This window comes from Penicillium psychrosexuale, assembly GCF_028828465.1.
Source record: "Penicillium psychrosexuale strain IBT 29551 chromosome Unknown utg000004l, whole genome shotgun sequence".
NCBI lineage: Eukaryota > Fungi > Ascomycota > Eurotiomycetes > Eurotiales > Aspergillaceae > Penicillium > Penicillium psychrosexuale.
This window is the reverse complement of record NW_026643189.1, coordinates 723439-741883: the sequence shown is the minus strand read 5'-3', so window position 1 is coordinate 741883 and position 18445 is coordinate 723439. Positions and strand designations below refer to the sequence as shown.

Sequence of the window (18445 nt, the reverse complement as noted above, 5' to 3'; positions counted from 1 at the left end):
GCCCCTCATAGACCCTCATTTCATACAATTTCTACGCTTTACATAAATCGGTTGAATAAATACGCCGATTCATCCAATAAGATACTGTTGTTTACACCTGTTCTAGTACTTTGGATAATCTATGTTGTTCATCTTGAATATATCTTTCTGTCCTAAGTAAATTTGCGAAATTGCGCGATAACCAAGGGCCTTACGACTCCATAAACTCGATCACGTTATTTATCACCTCCAGCACTTTTGTCTGATACTCACGTGAGGCTGCCTTGCCCGCTGAAATGATGGCTTGTGCTGTTGAAATAGCACCTGTTCTAACTCAGAGGAAGATTAATAATTGGGTCAGGAATTATTTCAGACGCTGCGGCTTTGTTCCTGATCTGCAACAGCCTCATATCATCTCGTATTGACGCACTAGGCATTCCTTCCTCACCTATTCACATCATGAAGTGGTGCTTGACATCAATATACTTGGACTTCCGTTGGAATTATGAGTTTCTGGTAAGCTTCAAGGCAGAACTGTCAACGTAGAGAGGAACTGCATTGATATGAATCCCGGGGATGCAGAGGTCATTGATAAAGTTTCGAATCAATACAGCTTCCTTCGCAGCCTCCACACATGCAATATGTCTCCGCATCTATGGAAACGACTGATTCTAACTTCTAATGCTACGTAAAGTGTGACTGTAGAAGCTCTGGGGAAGATAATGATGGTTCATTCTCTAGTCTATTTTTTCTGCCGGTTGGGTTTTTCTGCCAAAGTTAGCCGTTGACTTTTCACCGCATTCTTTCTCATGATTTTGGAGCCCGTAGGATAAAACCCCCTGGTCACGTGACATACACACACACGAGGTTATGATGTAATTGCTTCGCTTTGCTCCGCAATTAATGAAGCGAGACGAAGAATACAGAAATGTACTTAGACGGCGTCATGGTAATATCATAAATCATTTAATGGCTATTCAAATTACTATAGGGATACCATAGTAAATGATACAAGCTGATCAAAAACTGCGGCCAGCGGGAGACATACCCGAAGTAGTTTAGCGCGGAGTGTGTCGCAAGTAAAATGAATGTGTCCATAGACGTTCTCTACCCAAAAGGGGTCGAATTAGCGATTATGGGGGGTCCCTGTAACAATCCCCTTCTTTATTTTATTCCCTTGCTCAAGTCATTCAATACTGATGTAGGCGCATACAAGAGAGAAGTGATCAACCAGAAAGCGATGATATGAAGATGGATGGAAGATGGTGATCTAGCTACTGCCATGAATCTCTCTATATAGCTCCATGCTACAAAGCCACCAGATCCCATCCTCCAGAAATCAGAAGAAGCATCTCTGCAGGTATACAAAGAGAATTCCAACACGGAAAGCTGAACAGCAAGTCATGTCATCTGCGAGTGAAGTGAAAGAAAGGGAAAGGCTTTATCGAGGTCACCAGTTACCAAGCATTCAGTAACTTCAGCTATCAGAGCTAACCATGCAGTCGTCGGTGTCAGGCCAAGCGCCAAGTCAGGCTTTCCAGTCGAACAAGCGGCGAAGACTCGTCCCTACGATTGATCCTGATATGATCGAGCCACTTAACCGCTTTTCGGATATGCTCGCTGATATGAACAGCGATGATCCTGTCATTCGATCCCGTGCGGCTGCGCAGCTTACAGTATTATCTCCTTTAATGCAACAACTCGCCTTTGCAAAGAACGCCGCCGGCGTCCATTATGCTGCAAGGGATTTCAAAACCCTTGGAGTGGCCTGTATATTCTAGAGATCACACAAGGAATGCGTCAAATACAGTGTGCATCACACACGCATAATGGAACGAAGTATCCCGGTACCTTCAAAATTCAATCAATTATATTTTTACTCAAACAGAAGAGCAAATTAAGTCCGATCTAAAGTGTGTCGATGAGATCCGCAAATCATTGGCCACAACTGCCAGCAATCTCTCTACTTTGTCCACTCGCAAACGCCGCCGTGAGGAACCCGAATAATGATATTCGCAAGACAAAGTCGTTGCCCTCTGAGAAGCTTCACCTGGGGTTTCTCTAGCTCTTCTGCTTATTCTCCTTCTTCCATCTCTTATTTCAAAGCTTCGTTTATTTAGTATTCTCCTGAGACTCAAACTGTCATTTTTAGTCTACGCAGTACCCTAGGGTCGAGATCTATATCGCTTAAAGAGAGACCATATGTCTTTTATGTCAGTGTGACCAAGTGGATAGGAGTGAGGATTTATGTCATAAGACACAGCAGTGACACCATCCTGATTTTCGCTAGCTCGTGTCGTGCTTCGTGAACATGGGTTTCATATATCCACGGTTCAGTCATTACAATCTGTTGGGTGACCGGAAGGCGGTCACCCATGTGAGTCCAGATCACTAGATAGTTCCGCTCCCTCTTCCTCTCTCTCTCTCCCTCTTGTCCATCAGATCTTAGCCGAATCTACACTAGTTGTTTTCCCCTTTTCAGGTACAACGTAGTTAGATCGCCATTACAATCTCAGGTATCTTTAATCTGTTTGATCACTACATTCTCACTTCAAGATCATTGATCTCTAAAAAATAAGAAAGAAAATTGCTGAATCTGATGCTTAATTAAGGATATCCCACCCCTCCGATACCTCACTACACTTTCAGCCTGGTACTGACTTTGTTGGGCTCTGGGTATGATTCAGATCCAGCCAGATCAAACCATGAGACCAGAAATTAGTCTTCACGGAAGAGGAAGCTGCAGAGGGAGATAGAGACTAAGCTATGCTCGTGGAATGGGAAACTACAAATTCGGCAGGCACGAACCTATTAAGTCGAGAGTACATCGTGTTTCCCCCGAGCACTCGATGTTTTTCCTCTCATTAACATTCTTGTTATAGAGTACATTACTGCCACGATCACGATCACCACTACTTTCTTGCATATCGCCTCTGTGGCTCCCTCGCCCACCCCTCCCTCCGCTATCGATAACCTAGTGAGGATCCTAAATAGAAGCTCTCGATTCTCGAAACACGACTGGGGGCTTTTCGTGCATTAGCTGACATCTCGCGGCATAGCATCTAAAACCTAAATCCGGCCCCCGCGGCCGAGGATACTACTGCTAAGACTGTGGCCCATGCCGGCGGGACAGCCAGGTAAGTTGTGATTCATATGCCTCATCATTGCCCCTATTCACTGGTAGTAAACGCTAATTTTGGAACATGTTGAAGCCAATACCAACCCCGCTGGCCCCGGCCTAGGCGGGCCCTCGAGCCCCTCGCTTGTCGGCCGGCTCTTCGACAAGGGGAAAGACCGCTTCGCCAGCAAATCCAGTGGCCAGCGTTGCCCTCACCGCTGCCCATGGTTTGAAGGAAGGCGGCAAGCCCCTCCCCTAGGCGGCGTGAGGGGTTGTGGTGTCGACAGCGTTCCTCTGTTGTTTTGTCCGATTTCTTCTCTCCGAGAACCTGAGCTAGGTGAGATGAATGAAAACGGATGTACCATATATGTAAGGCGGGGATGGCATTCCTCTGGGGCCTTTTGACCGTTTTTGCTTCTGTACTGGCCTCGGTATTCCATGTCCTTATTATTTTCACACTCGCAATCCCAAATATTGATCTAGTGGAAGTCTGACAAACCAGGTATCAAGGTAGATACTTGTCTCAACACTATATATCTTCCTGTTTGCGAGTTGTCCACCGTAATACTAGCTCTTTCAATGTCATATTTTGATCCTTGACACGCCCCTAATAGTGTTCTTCGCCAACCTCGAATGCGGAATCGCCATTGTATGCTCCAGGGCTGACAGGTTAGATTACAAAGCACATCTAGTTAACTAACGACTACCCACCATTAGGGTTCCTTGCTCTTTTATGTACTTTACTTTCTTGACAAGTAGCAAACACGCTACATGTGGTGCCCTTGATGGAAATGGATCTTGACAGAAGACGAACTGAAATCCTCCGTTCCTACAACACAATGGCTAGGTGATTTCCGGATTGGGAAATATATCCCTTTATCCTCCTCATCCAATGATTCCACGCCCTTATTCAAGCTCCAAGCAGGAGTCGGCTCCTTCTCGGATCGGCCGCCAATGTTTCGGGCCGATCTTGAGCTCTTTCCCGCTGTCGGCATCTGTGCCGAGCAGGCGCCTTCTACTCCGATCGCTTTGACTAGTACGCTTTGAGCCGCACCCCACTGGGATATGCTGATCGGGGCGAATCGGAGCCCCTCCATCATTGAACAGCTCATGAGCAAACCAGCTTTGCCTGACGATTCCAAAGTCCAATCCGAGGCGCTAGGTACCAATAGGCGAACTAATCATGTTACAGTTCTGCTACAAGAGGTCAGTGGATTTTGCTGCTTCTGTCCTAAAATCAAGGTCCAAGAGTGAGAGCCACAGAGATCCAGGTTGCTCCACTGATAAGCCCGAACCTGATCCGCCCGAATATGATCTGCGTCAAGCTCCTTGAATTGCAGTTGACCTGTTGATAGCAGCTGATGCTACTTTTGTACTTCGATTTTGTATTGTAGATAATCTAATGTAATAATCGGGTCAATGAGATTGACAATGACATATAGAATAAAGATTAACGCAAGTACAAGTGTCATATTGCCCTAAATGGCCGTACTGTTCCCGTCGTTCCGGTCAACCTAGGTAAAAAAGCCCAGCGGTAAAACCAGCCCCACATCCCCGCGGAGCCCCAACGCCGCCGATAACCGACCTCGGCTCAAAGCGACCCCGTGATTTACATATGACCTTTATCTTCCTCCCGAGGTTACTCTTTTCCCTTCCTTTTCTTCCTCATAGCACCTTGAGCTTATTCTACACTTATATCACAATGGCTTCTATTATTCGTTCTTTGCGACCTTTGTCGCGTGCCCCTACAGTCCGCCTGGCGGGCAAGCGCCTCGCTGCTGGCCGGCCCGTGCAGAGGTACCGTTTTGCCCATGAGCACACCAATGCTATTAAAAACAAATTCGCTAACCAGTTTACCCCCATTATAGCGCGTATGCATTCTCCACCACCCCCGCCGGCGGGAGGTCGACATCTCCGAGCTGACCCCGACACCCATCACCCATTTGTCTGAGACGGAGTCTCTGATGGCCGACTCGGTATCGAAGTTCGCCGCGGAGCAAATTGGCCCCAAGGTACGGGACATGGACGAAGCCGAGCACATGGATCCCAAGGTCGTCGAGCAGCTCTTCGAGCAGGGCCTGATGGGCATTGAGGTGCCCGAGGAGTTCGGTGGCGCTGGCATGAACTTCACCGCTGCTATCGTCGCGATCGAGGAGTTGGCACGCGTCGACCCCAGTGTCAGTGTGCTGGTCGATGTCCACAACACACTCGTCAACACCGCCATCTTGACGCACGGAGATGCCCAGTCTCACCGTACCTGGTTGCCCAAGCTGACTTCCGGCACTGTTGGTTCGTTCTGTCTTTCCGAGCCCGCGTCTGGTTCCGACGCCTTCGCGCTCCAGACCAAGGCCGAGAAGACCGCCGATGGTTATAAGATCAACGGCTCTAAGATGTGGATCACCAACTCTATGGAGGCTGGTATCTTCATCGTCTTTGCCAACATTGACCCCAGCAAGGGCTACCGCGGTATCACTGCTTTCATTGTCGAGAAGGATACCCCCGGTTTCTCCATCGCCAAGAAGGAGAAGAAGCTCGGAATCCGCGCTAGCAGCACCTGTGTGCTCAACTTCGACGACTGTGTCATCCCCAAGAGCAACCTGCTCGGCAAGGAAGGACAGGGATACAAGTACGCCATCAGCACCTTGAACGAGGGCCGTATTGGTATCGCCGCTCAGATGACCGGTCTGGCCCTCGGTGCATGGGAGAACGCCGTACGGTAAGCTTTCTTGTTCAATCCACACCCGCATATGGATCCGATAAGCTGACCAAACCAAAGATACGTCTGGAACGACCGTCGCCAATTCGGCGACCTCATCGGAAACTTCCAGGGTATGCAGCACCAGATTGCGCAGGCCTACACCGAGATTGCCGCTGCCCGCGCTCTCGTCTACAACGCCGCCCGCAAGAAGGAGGCCGGCCAGGACTTCGTCCAGGACGCCGCTATGGCTAAGCTCTTCGCTTCCCAGGTTGCCGGCCGCGTGTCCAGCTCTGCTGTTGAGTGGATGGGTGGTATGGGCTTCGTCCGTGAGGGCATTGCTGAGAAGATGTACCGTGACAGCAAGATCGGCGCTATCTACGAGGGTACCAGCAACATCCAGCTCCAGACCATTGCCAAGATTCTGCAGAAGAAGTACACCAACTAGACGTGTGATGGGGGTGATTACCTACGCCAAATGGCTTTGTTTGTATATAGTTTGATTCCATGCAGGATGTGGCGTATTGATTGTTTTTGGGTATGTATTCATTGTTCCCTTTGGGGTATACACAAAACATGAAGAGCCATCATGGGTCATCCCTGTGACCATTTCGAATTCACTCCGAGATATGAATGTCAAACTGTGTACAAGAGTAAAGAGCAGACTGAGGCCATGCGAATGTGCCCAGCCTTGTTTGTATATCCAATCCTAGCAATCATCTTCTGGCGTCTGCTGACCACCGCTCATCGAGTCGCATATTGTAGATGGACCGTGCTCGGGCAGCTTACTTCATTCGACAGGGCGATTATTTCTGTTATCATTTTTGTCGTTATTATTTATGCATGAAAGACAATTCCAATCGCAATTTCCGCAACGACTATGAAGTATTGCTTTGAGATCTATAGCAATGATCAGTATGCATCTTCGTATCGAGGTTCTTGAACGAAACTCACATGACAGGAGACCAGATCGCCTGAACTCGCAAGGCATTATGTTTCCACCGAATCAATGTCCTTGAACAGCCCCGGTTGCTGGCACATGCGTTATTCCACATGTGTTATTCACGATGGAGGCACCCATGGAAACTCATATGTCGGATCCGTCTGTTGCGATTGAGGCATTGGTTGTGGGTACGCTGATGTGGAGGGTTGGTAGGCTTGGGCGGAAGTTGGCTGAGGAACGGGACTGGCACTCGACATGGAAAGTGACCGATCGCTGTAAGTGAATTCGGAGAAAGAGGATTCGGATTGTTGCTGGGGTGGGCAGATGGGTTGTCCTTGGTGAATTCGACTATCTATGGGATATGGCTCCATACGATTCGGGAATTCGGGATTGGAGGCTGCGCCGAGCGACGGCGACCTTGTGGGCGGATATGGTTGCTGCCAGTCATGCCGAGGAGACGCTCGACGCGGTACTAACAGGCCCGATGGCTGGGTGTGGGATGTTGCAGTGAAGTGTGGCGGTGGCAATGCCCCTGCTGGAATACCCGATATTGCACTATTCGGGGGTTCTCCCAAAGACCACTCACTTCGAAACGAAGCCATCGGCTCGTTACTGGAGGCAAACTCCGGTCGGCCAGTCAAAGCAGCAACTTGATGCTTCAATCGGATGACTTCATTCTCCAGAAAAGCATTGTGTTGCATGACTTCATCGAACCGCTCGGTTCGGAGCCGCATCTCCTCAATTTGTGACTCAAGATGTTCTATATGCTCCTTGGTGCGTTGGCGAATGGACCGTTGAGCCTCTCGATCGTTGGCACGCTTTCGCTCTAGTTGTTCCGCGGACAATGTCGAGACTTTCCTTGACCCCGATCGAGATTCACGTCTCCTCGCAGGTGGTTCATCTTGAGAGCTCATGATTATTGGTTTCCTCGCACACCCGAGACTCGATATAAAGCTCCCCTCCGTTGCCCAGAACCTTTCAAAGAGAACCCCCCGCTGGCGACCATGGACCCAGCACTGCAGCCTAACATGAGGGGAAGTGGTGGATCACTGGTTTTGAAAGATGGCGTGTGGGTGGCTCGAGACTATTTCCGAGCGGAGCAGGGATCAAGGCAGAGCGTGACAGATCGTGCCAATTCAGGGCTAGATTGGTTTGGACGACTATACGGTGTGGGGAGGAAAATAAAGATGATGTGCGTGGTATAGCCATGGATCCTTTCAGGACGTGATTATAACCTTCCCAGCAACCGAGTGGCTGAATAAGACCTGAATATTGTTCCCCTCTTCAACACGGCACCTCATTTTCTCCAGATTGCTTAACAAGCCAGGCAAATCTCCCCGATGATGCGGCGAAAGCGAGACTCTAAGCCGACCCCTAAGCACCCAATAAGCGTGGAGAGATCGAACTGTGTGGATAGCTACGGAGTACTCCGTACGGGTCATGAATATAGTGTTTTCTTTCCAGCCACTACGGTGAGCCGCCCCCATCGCGAGGTCCGCTTTTTTCGACTCCTGCTCCCACTTACTCAAGGGTCTTCTGTTGGCGCCAAGCCGTGCACCATAATGATGGGCATTTATGGGGTGCTCCGTACTCCGTACCGTGTACTCCTTTTCCGTTCTGTGTGCTGGCTGAGCGATTCAAGTTGAGTGTTGTTCCGTCAAGCCGGGGCGCACAGAAAAAGTACTAAAAAGACGGCTTGCGCCATAAGGCATCCACAGACCATCGGTGATGATCCGCGTCTTTGTGGAGATAGCGTCTTGTGGAGATATGTACGGAGTAAAAGGCGGACGAGAATCCTTTGGCCCCCGATGGTCCCCGAGAATGTCCAGGTATCCACGGGCTCCGGGGAATTATTTGCACGGTATAAGCAGACTAATATCTCTAGAAGAAGGGCATCTGATGTTGTCAGACTGATTGTTTGAAAGGCATTTGTCCGCAATAGCCGCAAGGTTTTGACACTCCTATTATCGTGGTCTTATGTTCACCCTAAGAATTTTAGCGGGGGATTGCAATTTTATTATTCGAGCACCACCGTGTCCGCTCTGACGGGAATTGAGAAACCGGATGACCTCTGCATTTTGATGTTTGATGCGTCTAAGGATCTTATTGACCATATAGGGGATTTTACCTATTCTGGAGACATAATTAGACTATTCCGGAGACATAGTTAGAATCACTCCCCCATAGATGCTGCGCCTTGCTCACTCGAAATCTGCCAGAGCATAACTCATGCTTACCGACGTTTAATAATTGACTGAAACGTATACAAGCGACACCGACATGTCCAGCATACGTTGTACATGATCGCCATGATGTGGAGGTATGTAAGTGGGGAATTGGGCACGGTCATGAAAATGCTACACAGTAGACCTTACGATTTTAAGCGGCGTGTATGCGGACGTTTGCACTGGTTTAAGACACGGTCCGTGACCTCCGGTCGATCATATGGATCTGATGTCGGCGTTATTCGCCGTGAGCCCTAACCGAGTAGCCACTCTTGAATTTACGATATTGGCCAACCGTCCCGAATATGTTCTAGTCGGTGAGAATAAAAACGCGCACAAAGTATTTGATTGGATGAGGAATGATTCGTGTTCATGACGGGTGGCAAGGAAGGTGACTGCCATAAAGTGAGGAAAATGTTATAATTTGGCTGAGATGTCCTTAGCGAAGCTGACAACCCTGTTAGGGACATCATCGGAGATTGCTTACAACAATAGAATGGCCCACCAGAAGTACCTACGTAGGTGCTACTATGTATCGGTCTTCGCCCCATATTGGGTGATCGACTAGGACTATTGGGCCAATCATATCAATAGGATATGGCCTCGAAGCATCTTGCAGGGATTCCTTGAAAATCTGAGTTCTGACATGCTGCTTTGCGTTTCTTCCAGATCATTCTCCTCTGTAAATCGCTGCATATTTTCAACGTAAATGATCACACTAACCTACGCCCTAGAACTTCTAGAAGTTTCCCCCGCCGGTTCAAAGCCTCCGGAAATATGGCCACGAGAAGGAATTCTCAGCAGGGATAACTACTAAAGGTATAGCCATAACATCCATCTAATTTTGGCCAAGTATTTGGACCCCTGATATATTTTCGCATGAAAAAAGACTCTGAGCAGGCGAATTACCATATGCGGTTAGTCTGACTTCCCAGGAACTGTCCCACAATTCACGTGATATCAAGCGAAGATAGTGGGTCTTTTATGGCCAATCACATGACGCATACCAGACTTTAGGACAATCTTAAATGCTTGGCAACAAATCTCTTCTTTGTCAAATGTAAACTTGTAATGATTCACATCATCAAGCATCAGTCTAAACTTTTGCTAAACTAGAACAAACTAGGAAGAAAGATTACACTCACTCACACCTTCTCTTTGTCTTGTTTTGTCAACAAACATTAACATTCATTCACTCGCCACTTCGAGTTTGAATTTTCATCAAAGCAATTAACTGCAGTTTCTTGAAGAAATATAAGCCTCGACCATCATGGAAGGTCTTCAACTCAAAGATACTCAGCTGTACTCAACTATGGCTGGGAAGCTGGATGCCAGGCTCCTCAAAGCCCTTGAGGTGATGGGCTTCACCAATATGACCCCTGTCCAGCAGCGTGTTTTGAACGAGCTGCCAAGTTGGCGCAGTGACTGTCTTGTCCAAGCCAAAACCGGAACTGGAAAAACCCTTGCTTTCTTGTTGCCTGCATTGCACTGCCTGCTTCAAGGTGATACCGCGCCACCCAAAGGCAAAGTCGGCATCTTGATCATTACCCCAACCCGAGAACTTGCCCAACAAATTGCCAAGGCGTGTGATGAACTAACCTCGCAACTTCCCACTCCTCTTGAGTGCCATGTTGCAGTCGGTGGAACAGCCCGAGCATCCGCTCATTCGCGCTTCATGAAGGGCGCACCTTCCATTCTTGTCGCCACCCCGGGACGCCTGTGCGACTACCTTTCTCAAACTCCCACCGCTAAGAAGCTGTCTAACATCCAGACATTGGTCTTGGATGAAGCCGACACGATGCTTGAGAGTGGCTTTATCGCTGATGTGAAGCGCATCCTCCAACTGATCCCACAAAAGAGCACTGGGTGGCAAGGCATGTGCTTCTCAGCCACTGTCCCACCCAAAGTCAAGGATGTGGTCAATATTGTGTTGAAGAGAGACTACACCAGCATTTCCACCATTGATAAGAACGAAGCACCAACCCATGAGAGAGTTCCCCAGTACTACGTGCTGATGCCGTCTGTGGCAGATACCTTCACTACACTTGCCTCCCTGCTCAAGCATGAAATCAAGACTAGCTCAAAAATCATCGTCTTCGGTGTGACTGCACACATGGTTGCTCTCCTCGCAGGAGTCTTCTGCAAGGGCATGGTTCATTTGAAGGTGTTCGAGATCCACTCCAGACTCAACCAGGGTGCTCGCACAAGAACCACCAATCAGTTCAAGGAAGCCGAATCCGGAATCCTTTTCGCTTCAGATGTTATTGGTCGTGGTATGGATTTCCCCAACGTCGACTTGGTCATCCAGGTCGGTTTGCCATCGAACGGCGAGCAGTACGTTCACCGCGTCGGTCGTACCGCCCGTGCTGGCGCTGACGGTCGCGCTATCATTCTCCTCACGGAGGGCGAGTCGTTCTTCATCAAGAACAACCGCCAGTTGCCCATCAAGCCCCATCCCGACTCCGAAGCGATCAATGCCGGCGCTGCTTCATGCTCCAAGGCTGTCCTGGAGGCCATGTACACCATCGACGAAGAGTCGAAGCAACGTGCTTACTCGTCTTTCATTGGTTTCTTCGCTGGGTCCGGTCTTCTGAGGCAGCTTCGTCTCGACAAGGCCGGCCTTGTTCAACTCGCCAACGAGATGGCTGTCAAGGGCATGGGATGTCCCGAGCCTCCCCCAATGGACAGAAAGGTCATTGGCAAGATGGGCTTGAAGGGCGTTCCGGGTTTCACATATGCAGACCCCAATGAGCTGGGCCGAGGCGGATCCTCTAGACCTCGCAACTCTTCCCGAGGTGGCAAGAGTCGCGATGCACTCAGCCCTGGAGCTGGTCAAGGAGACCGAGGCGGTGTTGAGAAGCGCGGAGGAGGGCGCGGAGGCCGTGGCGCACGTCGTGGTGGTGGCGGCGGACGTGGAAAGCCGAGATCATGATCTTTTTTGCATATTGATGTCGAGCACAGCGTGCTAAAATGTTATTATCCATAGACACTAGAGACTAACGACCTGCTACACAAAATTCCTTAATCGAACCCAAAATTACTTGCGAACAGTTGTCACATCTTGATGTAAAGTCGTAAAGGCCAAACTGGAAGCTAGCCACGGTACTCACCATTGCTTTGAGTCCACAAGATTCCGACTTAATTGACACAGTGTCATTATTGATCTTGACAGTTGTTCTTGGGAATACTAAAATGGTCAGGTGATCACAGGTAAACACACATTTAGAGCTTCAACACTCTACCATTCCAACACGTCATTCTTTAACTTGGAACATTTCAGGGCGATCAGCTATCTATATTGATAACTGCCCAATATGGATCCGAGCTACAAAGCTCGCAAGGAGGCCTTTGTGTCTAATCTTGCGGGAAGCACAATCCTCGAGATCAATGCAGTGACACTCGTTGCTTCAGTGAGAAACCTCAAGACTTTATCTCGCAATTGATACATTCTGACCTGTGACCACTCTAGACCTCTGTCCTCCTTTGGTCCGCGCTCCAGTCTCGCCTATCCTTCTTCACGCCCTACGGTCCTGCGGCGCTCGCGACCGACTTCATCCTCAATGTACTAGCCATCTTATTCGCAACGACTGCATACTCCTCCGCACCGCTTCTCCTCAACATCTTCCTCATCTCCCCCGCGGTCCTCCTATTCCTCACCCGAAACGGCCTGCGAACACCCCAAAAAGCCAAAACTCCCCGCAAACCTAAGGCCAAAAATGAGAGCCCCCAGGAGGAGCAGCAGGCTTTGCCCATTCACCCATTCTTGACCACGTACCGTGCGGCCATGATGGTTGTTACCTGCATAGCTATTCTCGCAGTCGACTTCCGCGCGTTTCCACGTCGTTTTGCCAAGGTAGAGAACTGGGGAACATCTTTGATGGACTTGGGTGTGGGCTCTTTTGTGTTCTCGGCTGGAGTAGTCTCTGCGCGCGCGGTTTTGAAGGGCCGGAACTCGAAATCACCAAAATTAGCTTTGCATAAGAGATTGATTGGGTCGGCTCGGCATTCCATTCCTCTACTTGTGCTAGGCCTCATCCGACTGTGGAGTGTGAAAGGATTGGACTACGCGGAACATGTGACGGAATATGGTGTACACTGGAACTTTTTCTTCACGCTTGGCTTTTTGCCTCCTTTCGTGGAGCTATTCGACTCCTTGACCACATTGATTCCCTCGTATGAGGTGCTTGCACTTGGAATTGCAGTACTCTACCAAGTCGCTCTGGAGTCGACTGATCTCAAGAGTTACATTCTCGTGTCTCCTCGGGGACCAGACCTACTCTCCAAGAACCGAGAGGGAGTCTTTTCTTTCATCGGATATTTTGCAATCTTCCTAGCTGGACGGGGTGTTGGAGTCCGCATCATTCCTCGTGGTACCTCGGCCACAATATCGCCTCAGCAGGCACGGAGCTCTGTTTTGGTGCGCTTGGTTCTGCAGGGAATGTTCTGGTCTACCATGTTCTTCTTCAATTCCACCTACGCATTCGGCTATGGTGCCAACATCCCAGTGTCGCGCCGGCTGGCTAACATGCCGTATGTGCTTTGGGTGTCAGCATTCAACAGTGCCCAGCTTTTCCTGTTCTGTCTGACAGAGACTGTGTTTTTCCCCGCAGTCCACCGAGCCACTAGCAAGGAAGGCGAAGCAGAGCAGACATCCTTTGCGACCAGTCGAATTTTACATGCCTTCAACCGCGGTGGCCTTGCATTGTTCCTGGTTGCGAACCTGCTCACTGGAGCAGTGAACCTGACCATTCCAACATTGGATCTCAACGCGCCGCAAGCCATGGGCATTCTAATTGTCTATGCGGCGGTGTTAACTGGTGCTGCTTTGGGGATGGACAAGTACAATATTAAGTTGAGCTTGTAGATATATTGGAATACTTATAGATGTAGTATTATCTAACTTAAACATTGCATATAGATGTTCATCTGCAGGGATATAAACCTCTGACGTAACTCGAGTTTAGCCGCGGCATGTGATATTGGTGGAGCAACATATGAGCCCGCTCCGAGAGTCACGCAAACCATTCTACAACTAACACTATGCCTGTCAATGAACAATCTTTTCTTAATTACCCTCCAACACTTGAGGGTCCTAATGTGCCGTACAAGTATGAAGACCAGGTCCTACCGGTCTTCCGTGGCGTGCCTCTAGCCATCGGCGCTACATTGTAAGCTACAGGAGAGCTCCATTGAGTGATCGCCACATACTAATTCACCGCTGTTTCTTCCAGAATTCATAACATCGGGTTTATCCAAAGCCATTTCTGGCGCAATGCCGGCTTCGGCGTCATTCGTGAAATCCCCCACTTGGGCCAGTACGCCGGCCGCTACGATCCAACTGTAATTCCAGTCGACAATACCACCCAGGCCGAGGCAGAAGCGAAAGCGGCATCTGCAGTTGTGGAGCGCAGGAAGGGAGATCATGGATACTATACTTCTGCAGACTACCGTGCGCTCTACTTGTCGGGGGAGCTGACTCCGACCGCTGTCGTCGAGACGCTATTGCCTCTAATCCGGCGTGATATTCAGCCGTCCGGGAAACACTCGGTTGCTTTCCTTGAGTCTCAGGTCGAGTTGATTCGTGCAGCAGCGGAAGAATCTACGGAGCGATACAAGAAGGGCGAGTCGTTGGGTCCACTCGACGGCGTGCCGGTCGCAGTGAAGGATGAGGTGCACCTCACGGGGTATAAGCGCACGCTAGGCTCGAAGCTGGATTTCAAGCACGGTACCGATGCAACCTCGTGGTGTGTAAAGCAATGGCTGGACGCCGGAGCTATAATCATCGGAAAAACTTCTATGCATGAGATTGGACTGGGTGAGTTCTTATTGGTCATCATCGAGTTTCAGTAGCTAACTAATACTCTCCAGACACAACCAACAATAACCCGAACTATGGAACACCTAGAAACCCCCACAATAAGGAGTACTATTGTGGCGGTTCCTCCGGTGGCTCTGGATATGCTGTCGCAGCGGGCCTTATACCCATTGCGCTGGGCGCAGACGGCGGAGGCTCAATTCGTATCCCGTCGTCATTTTGTGGTATTTGGGGCCTGAAGCCTTCACATGGTCGTGTGTCCGGTGCGCCATCCCAAAGTCTCGCGCCCAGTGTTGGCGTTATCGGGCCTATGGCTGCCAGCATCGATGACCTCGCCCTCGCCTATCGAATCATGGCCACTCCGGCACCAGCTTCAGAGGACCCGATTTCATCGCAGTTCCCCTATCCTGTTCCGCCGGACTCTGATGTCAAAAGGACGAAGACAATTGGTATTGTGCGCGACTGGATCGACCGCGCCGAGGGCCCTGTGCGCGCTGCACTTGATCGGGCGCTCGACTACTATCGCGAGCAAGGCTACAACATTATCGATATCACAATTCCTTACCTTCCCGAGGGTCAGCGTGCCCACGCTCTTACCATCATGGCGGAGATCGCATCTGGCGTTGATGCAAGCAAGATCCGGCAGCTCACAGCCCCGAACAAAGTGCTTGTCTCTATGGGCATGTACCAGGTCACCGCACAGGACTTGCTCGCCTCTCAGCGGCTACGCAATCTCCTCATGACGCATCTCGCGCATCTCTTCAAGACCCACCCCGGTCTGCTCATTGTTTCGCCCACAACTCCTATCCCTGGATGGCATATTGACGGCGGTGAGGCGGATTTATCTCGCGGTTTGTCGGATGCTGGATCATCTGTGCGCAATATGGAATATGTTTGGCTGGCCAACTTTACTGGTTGCCCTGCTATCAGTTGTCCTGTTGATTATACCCCTGGCGGTGTGCCTATCGGTGTGATGGCTATGAGCGAATGGGGCACCGAGGAAGAGCTGATCGCCTTTGCTCGAGATGGAGAGCCTATCTTGGACCTGCCTAGTAGTTCTTCGCCCGAGGAAAGTGAAATTGCCTCGGCAACTAAGGGTCTACGAACTCCTTCTGATGATCTCTCTGTGTGGGAAGATATTATCGCACAGGCCAAGGAGAAGATATCCAATTAAGCAGAGTCAATTCTAATCAATGGTGGCCGGTTGATATTTTTGTCATTTATTATATTCCGATGTGTTCATTTACAAGTCACGAGACAAGCCTTTCCTTAGTCTGAACAATATACGTCTCCCTCTGTATTTTCCAACTCTCTCTCTATTCAGACTTTCAAACTCCCCTCATTCAGTCCAACCTTTGCACTATTCCTTGCTCCAGTGCCGCATCCGTACGTGCATCGGCGCACCATCTTTTGGGTGCGACGCTTTCCCGGTGGTATACATTCGCTCACCCTCAACAGTCCGCCGGTCCACTTTCAAGCCCTGCAGTTCCCGCAGCTCATCCCATTGATCCCAGGCCATCTCAATATCAAAACTACGTACAGTAAAGACCAACACCAATTTGAGCACAACGACCGCCAGTTCCTGCCCGATACATTTCCTAGGCCCAAGTTGGAACCCACGCCAGATGTTTTTCGCCGGATGCAACCTGTCGCCTTCTAGGGCGGAAAATCGCTCCGGCATGAATTTGAGCGGGTCGACAAAGTTCGCTGGATCATGGTGAATGGTGATAGAGCTGTCGAAAAGATCGAACCCGTCTGTCGGCCAAGGCTCGTCCTCGCCGTTTATTTTCAGGTTGAATGAAGGCTGACCTTCCCGAATCGTGATCGTTGCTGGATTCATGCGCAGTGTCTCCTTGATCACTCCCAGGGTATATTGTAACGAGTCCAGGATATGAGGCGCTTCGCGAATCTTTTCTGCGGCAACGCTTGGATCGGAGCCGAGAATCGCGTCATGTTCAGCTCGCAATTTTGCGACACATTCCGGGTTCAACTGGAGTTGTCTGAATACACGGGGAATTGTGATGGACAGCGCATCATCACCGCCAAAGAAAAATATCATCAGCTGGTAGAAGACTTGTTCGATGAAGGCTTCATCTGGGGGATTGGCGGTTCCCTTGCCTCCAAGCTCGCCAGTATACTCTTCAACTGCAGACCGGATTATGGTTCGTGGGCTATTGCTAGCGGCGTTTATACCGTTTGTGATAAACGGTCGGAGATGTTTGAAGAGCTGGTTTCTCTTACGTTGTACGATCAGTTTGAACAACGGGGTAATCCTCCACAGAAGCTTGCGAGGGCTCAGAGTTATTTCCATGCGGCTCAATTGCTCGCGGTAAGCGATAGTGAAAGGGGAGGGATATAACGATTGGGAATTAAGCCGGGTATCGCTGGAGTTGTCAGCGAAAAAGTAGTGAATCCCCATATAAGACGATCGATAGGCTTGACTTACAGAACCACCCTCCCCGTGACATCAAATGCCAAGTTGCTAGATATCTGCTCAAAAGGGAAAACCTGACCCCATTGACCATCACCACCGGAAAGGCCTTTGAGCACATTCGCAAAGGCATCAACCTCCTCGATAATAGCAGGTATCCAGGTTCTAATATTGGTCCGACTGAATCCGGGGTTGAATCTCGAGCGCCACATGTGCCACTCCTCCCCGTGCATGCAGTTGAGGTCCCTCCCATTCGAAATGGGATTCAAAAACTCTCCTTGCATGGGAGACTTTGGCAAGCTGCTTCCAATCTCCATTTGATTTGATACATATGCCTGTAGGGAAAATGCCATCGGTCTGGAAATAGGCCATACGTCGAGGTAAATGACAGGCGGACATTGTTGCTCATTCGGAAAGAATTTCGGCCAGTATCTGCTGATATAGAAACCAAAGGTCTGAATGAAGTTGGCATCAAAGGCCCAGTCTCTGTAAAATTGGATTACGACGAGAAAATGTCCTAATAAAAATGAGTGAGGCAAGATTGGCTTGCGATGTTAGCTTAGGATTCTTTTCGGTGAGACAAGAGACGTACGATGCCTTGAGACTGGAGTCTTCTGAATTTCATTCTTGCTTGATATAGCTGCACGGTAAACCTGAATACTAGCACTGCCACAACCATCATGGCAAGCAAAGACATTCTCTGTCCTTTTCCTAAATCACTAAGCCTAGGCGACAGTAGAAACGGAAGCATGGCTGCCGTTTCCTGAGATGAATTATGTACTTCTATTTCTGAGAAGAAGAAGCATTAATGAGAAATCTGCAGAGAGTTATGGGTTGATAGAGTAGCGCAAACTGCGAAACTCAGAGCTATATATCTTATATCTTAGGATTTAGAAAAAAGCTGTTTAGTATTACTACGTAGTGCAGTGGGGAAAGTCGGGATGCCTAGTTTAGTGGCCTTGTCCCTCAGGCAGAGAAAACGAAGGCCGGGTTGTCAAGTAGAGTCTCGGGGAGCAGATAGTCTAGGAGGATCATCACCCCAGAAATGAAAAACGAGTTGCGAGATGTTTGTGCGTTAGGAGATTGTATACTATGGTGTGGTCTACGTGATCCCTATGCTTGCTAGCTGACCGTCCTGGATGGTTGGTGTTGTTGTGTCGTCCTCGTCTTGCCTGCATGGCCAGGCTGCCCATCGTGCATTTCCCTCTTCAGTAGATAATATTACCGAATGTAGGAGTC

At 49.5% G+C, this 18445-nt stretch overlaps 8 protein-coding genes across 8 annotated transcripts; 5 read left to right on the top strand and 3 right to left on the bottom strand.

Moving 5' to 3' along the window:
• Positions 1-1475: 1475 nt before the first annotated feature.
• On the top strand, positions 1476-1760 carry N7518_006057 (uncharacterized protein; the record flags this gene model as incomplete). Its single annotated transcript, XM_057186984.1, has 1 exon — positions 1476-1760. The coding sequence occupies one exon, from the start codon at positions 1476-1478 to the stop codon at positions 1758-1760; it is 285 nt and encodes a 94-aa protein (XP_057038687.1).
• Positions 1761-3864: 2104 nt separating this feature from the next.
• N7518_006056 (uncharacterized protein) lies at positions 3865-4194 on the bottom strand (the record flags this gene model as incomplete). The annotated part of the gene is made up of 1 exon (XM_057186983.1): positions 3865-4194. One exon carries the CDS (start codon positions 4192-4194, stop codon positions 3865-3867), a length of 330 nt encoding a protein of 109 aa, XP_057038686.1.
• Positions 4195-4799: 605 nt separating this feature from the next.
• Positions 4800-6240, top strand: N7518_006055 (acyl-CoA dehydrogenase; the record flags this gene model as incomplete). Its single annotated transcript, XM_057186982.1, has 3 exons — positions 4800-4886; positions 4966-5813; positions 5874-6240. 3 exons carry the CDS (start codon positions 4800-4802, stop codon positions 6238-6240), a joined length of 1302 nt encoding a protein of 433 aa, XP_057038685.1.
• Positions 6241-6854: 614 nt separating this feature from the next.
• N7518_006054 (bZIP transcription factor) lies at positions 6855-7649 on the bottom strand (the record flags this gene model as incomplete). The annotated part of the gene is made up of 1 exon (XM_057186981.1): positions 6855-7649. The coding sequence occupies one exon, from the start codon at positions 7647-7649 to the stop codon at positions 6855-6857; it is 795 nt and encodes a 264-aa protein (XP_057038684.1).
• A 2581-nt stretch (positions 7650-10230) lies between these two features.
• N7518_006053 (DEAD/DEAH box helicase) lies at positions 10231-11892 on the top strand (the record flags this gene model as incomplete). Its single annotated transcript, XM_057186980.1, has 1 exon — positions 10231-11892. One exon carries the CDS (start codon positions 10231-10233, stop codon positions 11890-11892), a length of 1662 nt encoding a protein of 553 aa, XP_057038683.1.
• A 382-nt stretch (positions 11893-12274) lies between these two features.
• Positions 12275-13824, top strand: gwt1 (putative GPI anchor biosynthesis protein Gwt1; the record flags this gene model as incomplete). The annotated part of the gene is made up of 2 exons (XM_057186979.1): positions 12275-12370; positions 12430-13824. 2 exons carry the CDS (start codon positions 12275-12277, stop codon positions 13822-13824), a joined length of 1491 nt encoding a protein of 496 aa, XP_057038682.1.
• Positions 13825-14000: 176 nt separating this feature from the next.
• Positions 14001-15949, top strand: N7518_006051 (amidase; the record flags this gene model as incomplete). The annotated part of the gene is made up of 3 exons (XM_057186978.1): positions 14001-14128; positions 14192-14775; positions 14829-15949. 3 exons carry the CDS (start codon positions 14001-14003, stop codon positions 15947-15949), a joined length of 1833 nt encoding a protein of 610 aa, XP_057038681.1.
• A 186-nt stretch (positions 15950-16135) lies between these two features.
• On the bottom strand, positions 16136-17523 carry N7518_006050 (uncharacterized protein; the record flags this gene model as incomplete). The annotated part of the gene is made up of 2 exons (XM_057186977.1): positions 16136-17159; positions 17222-17523. The coding sequence occupies 2 exons, from the start codon at positions 17521-17523 to the stop codon at positions 16136-16138; spliced, it is 1326 nt and encodes a 441-aa protein (XP_057038680.1).
• Positions 17524-18445: the final 922 nt, after the last annotated feature.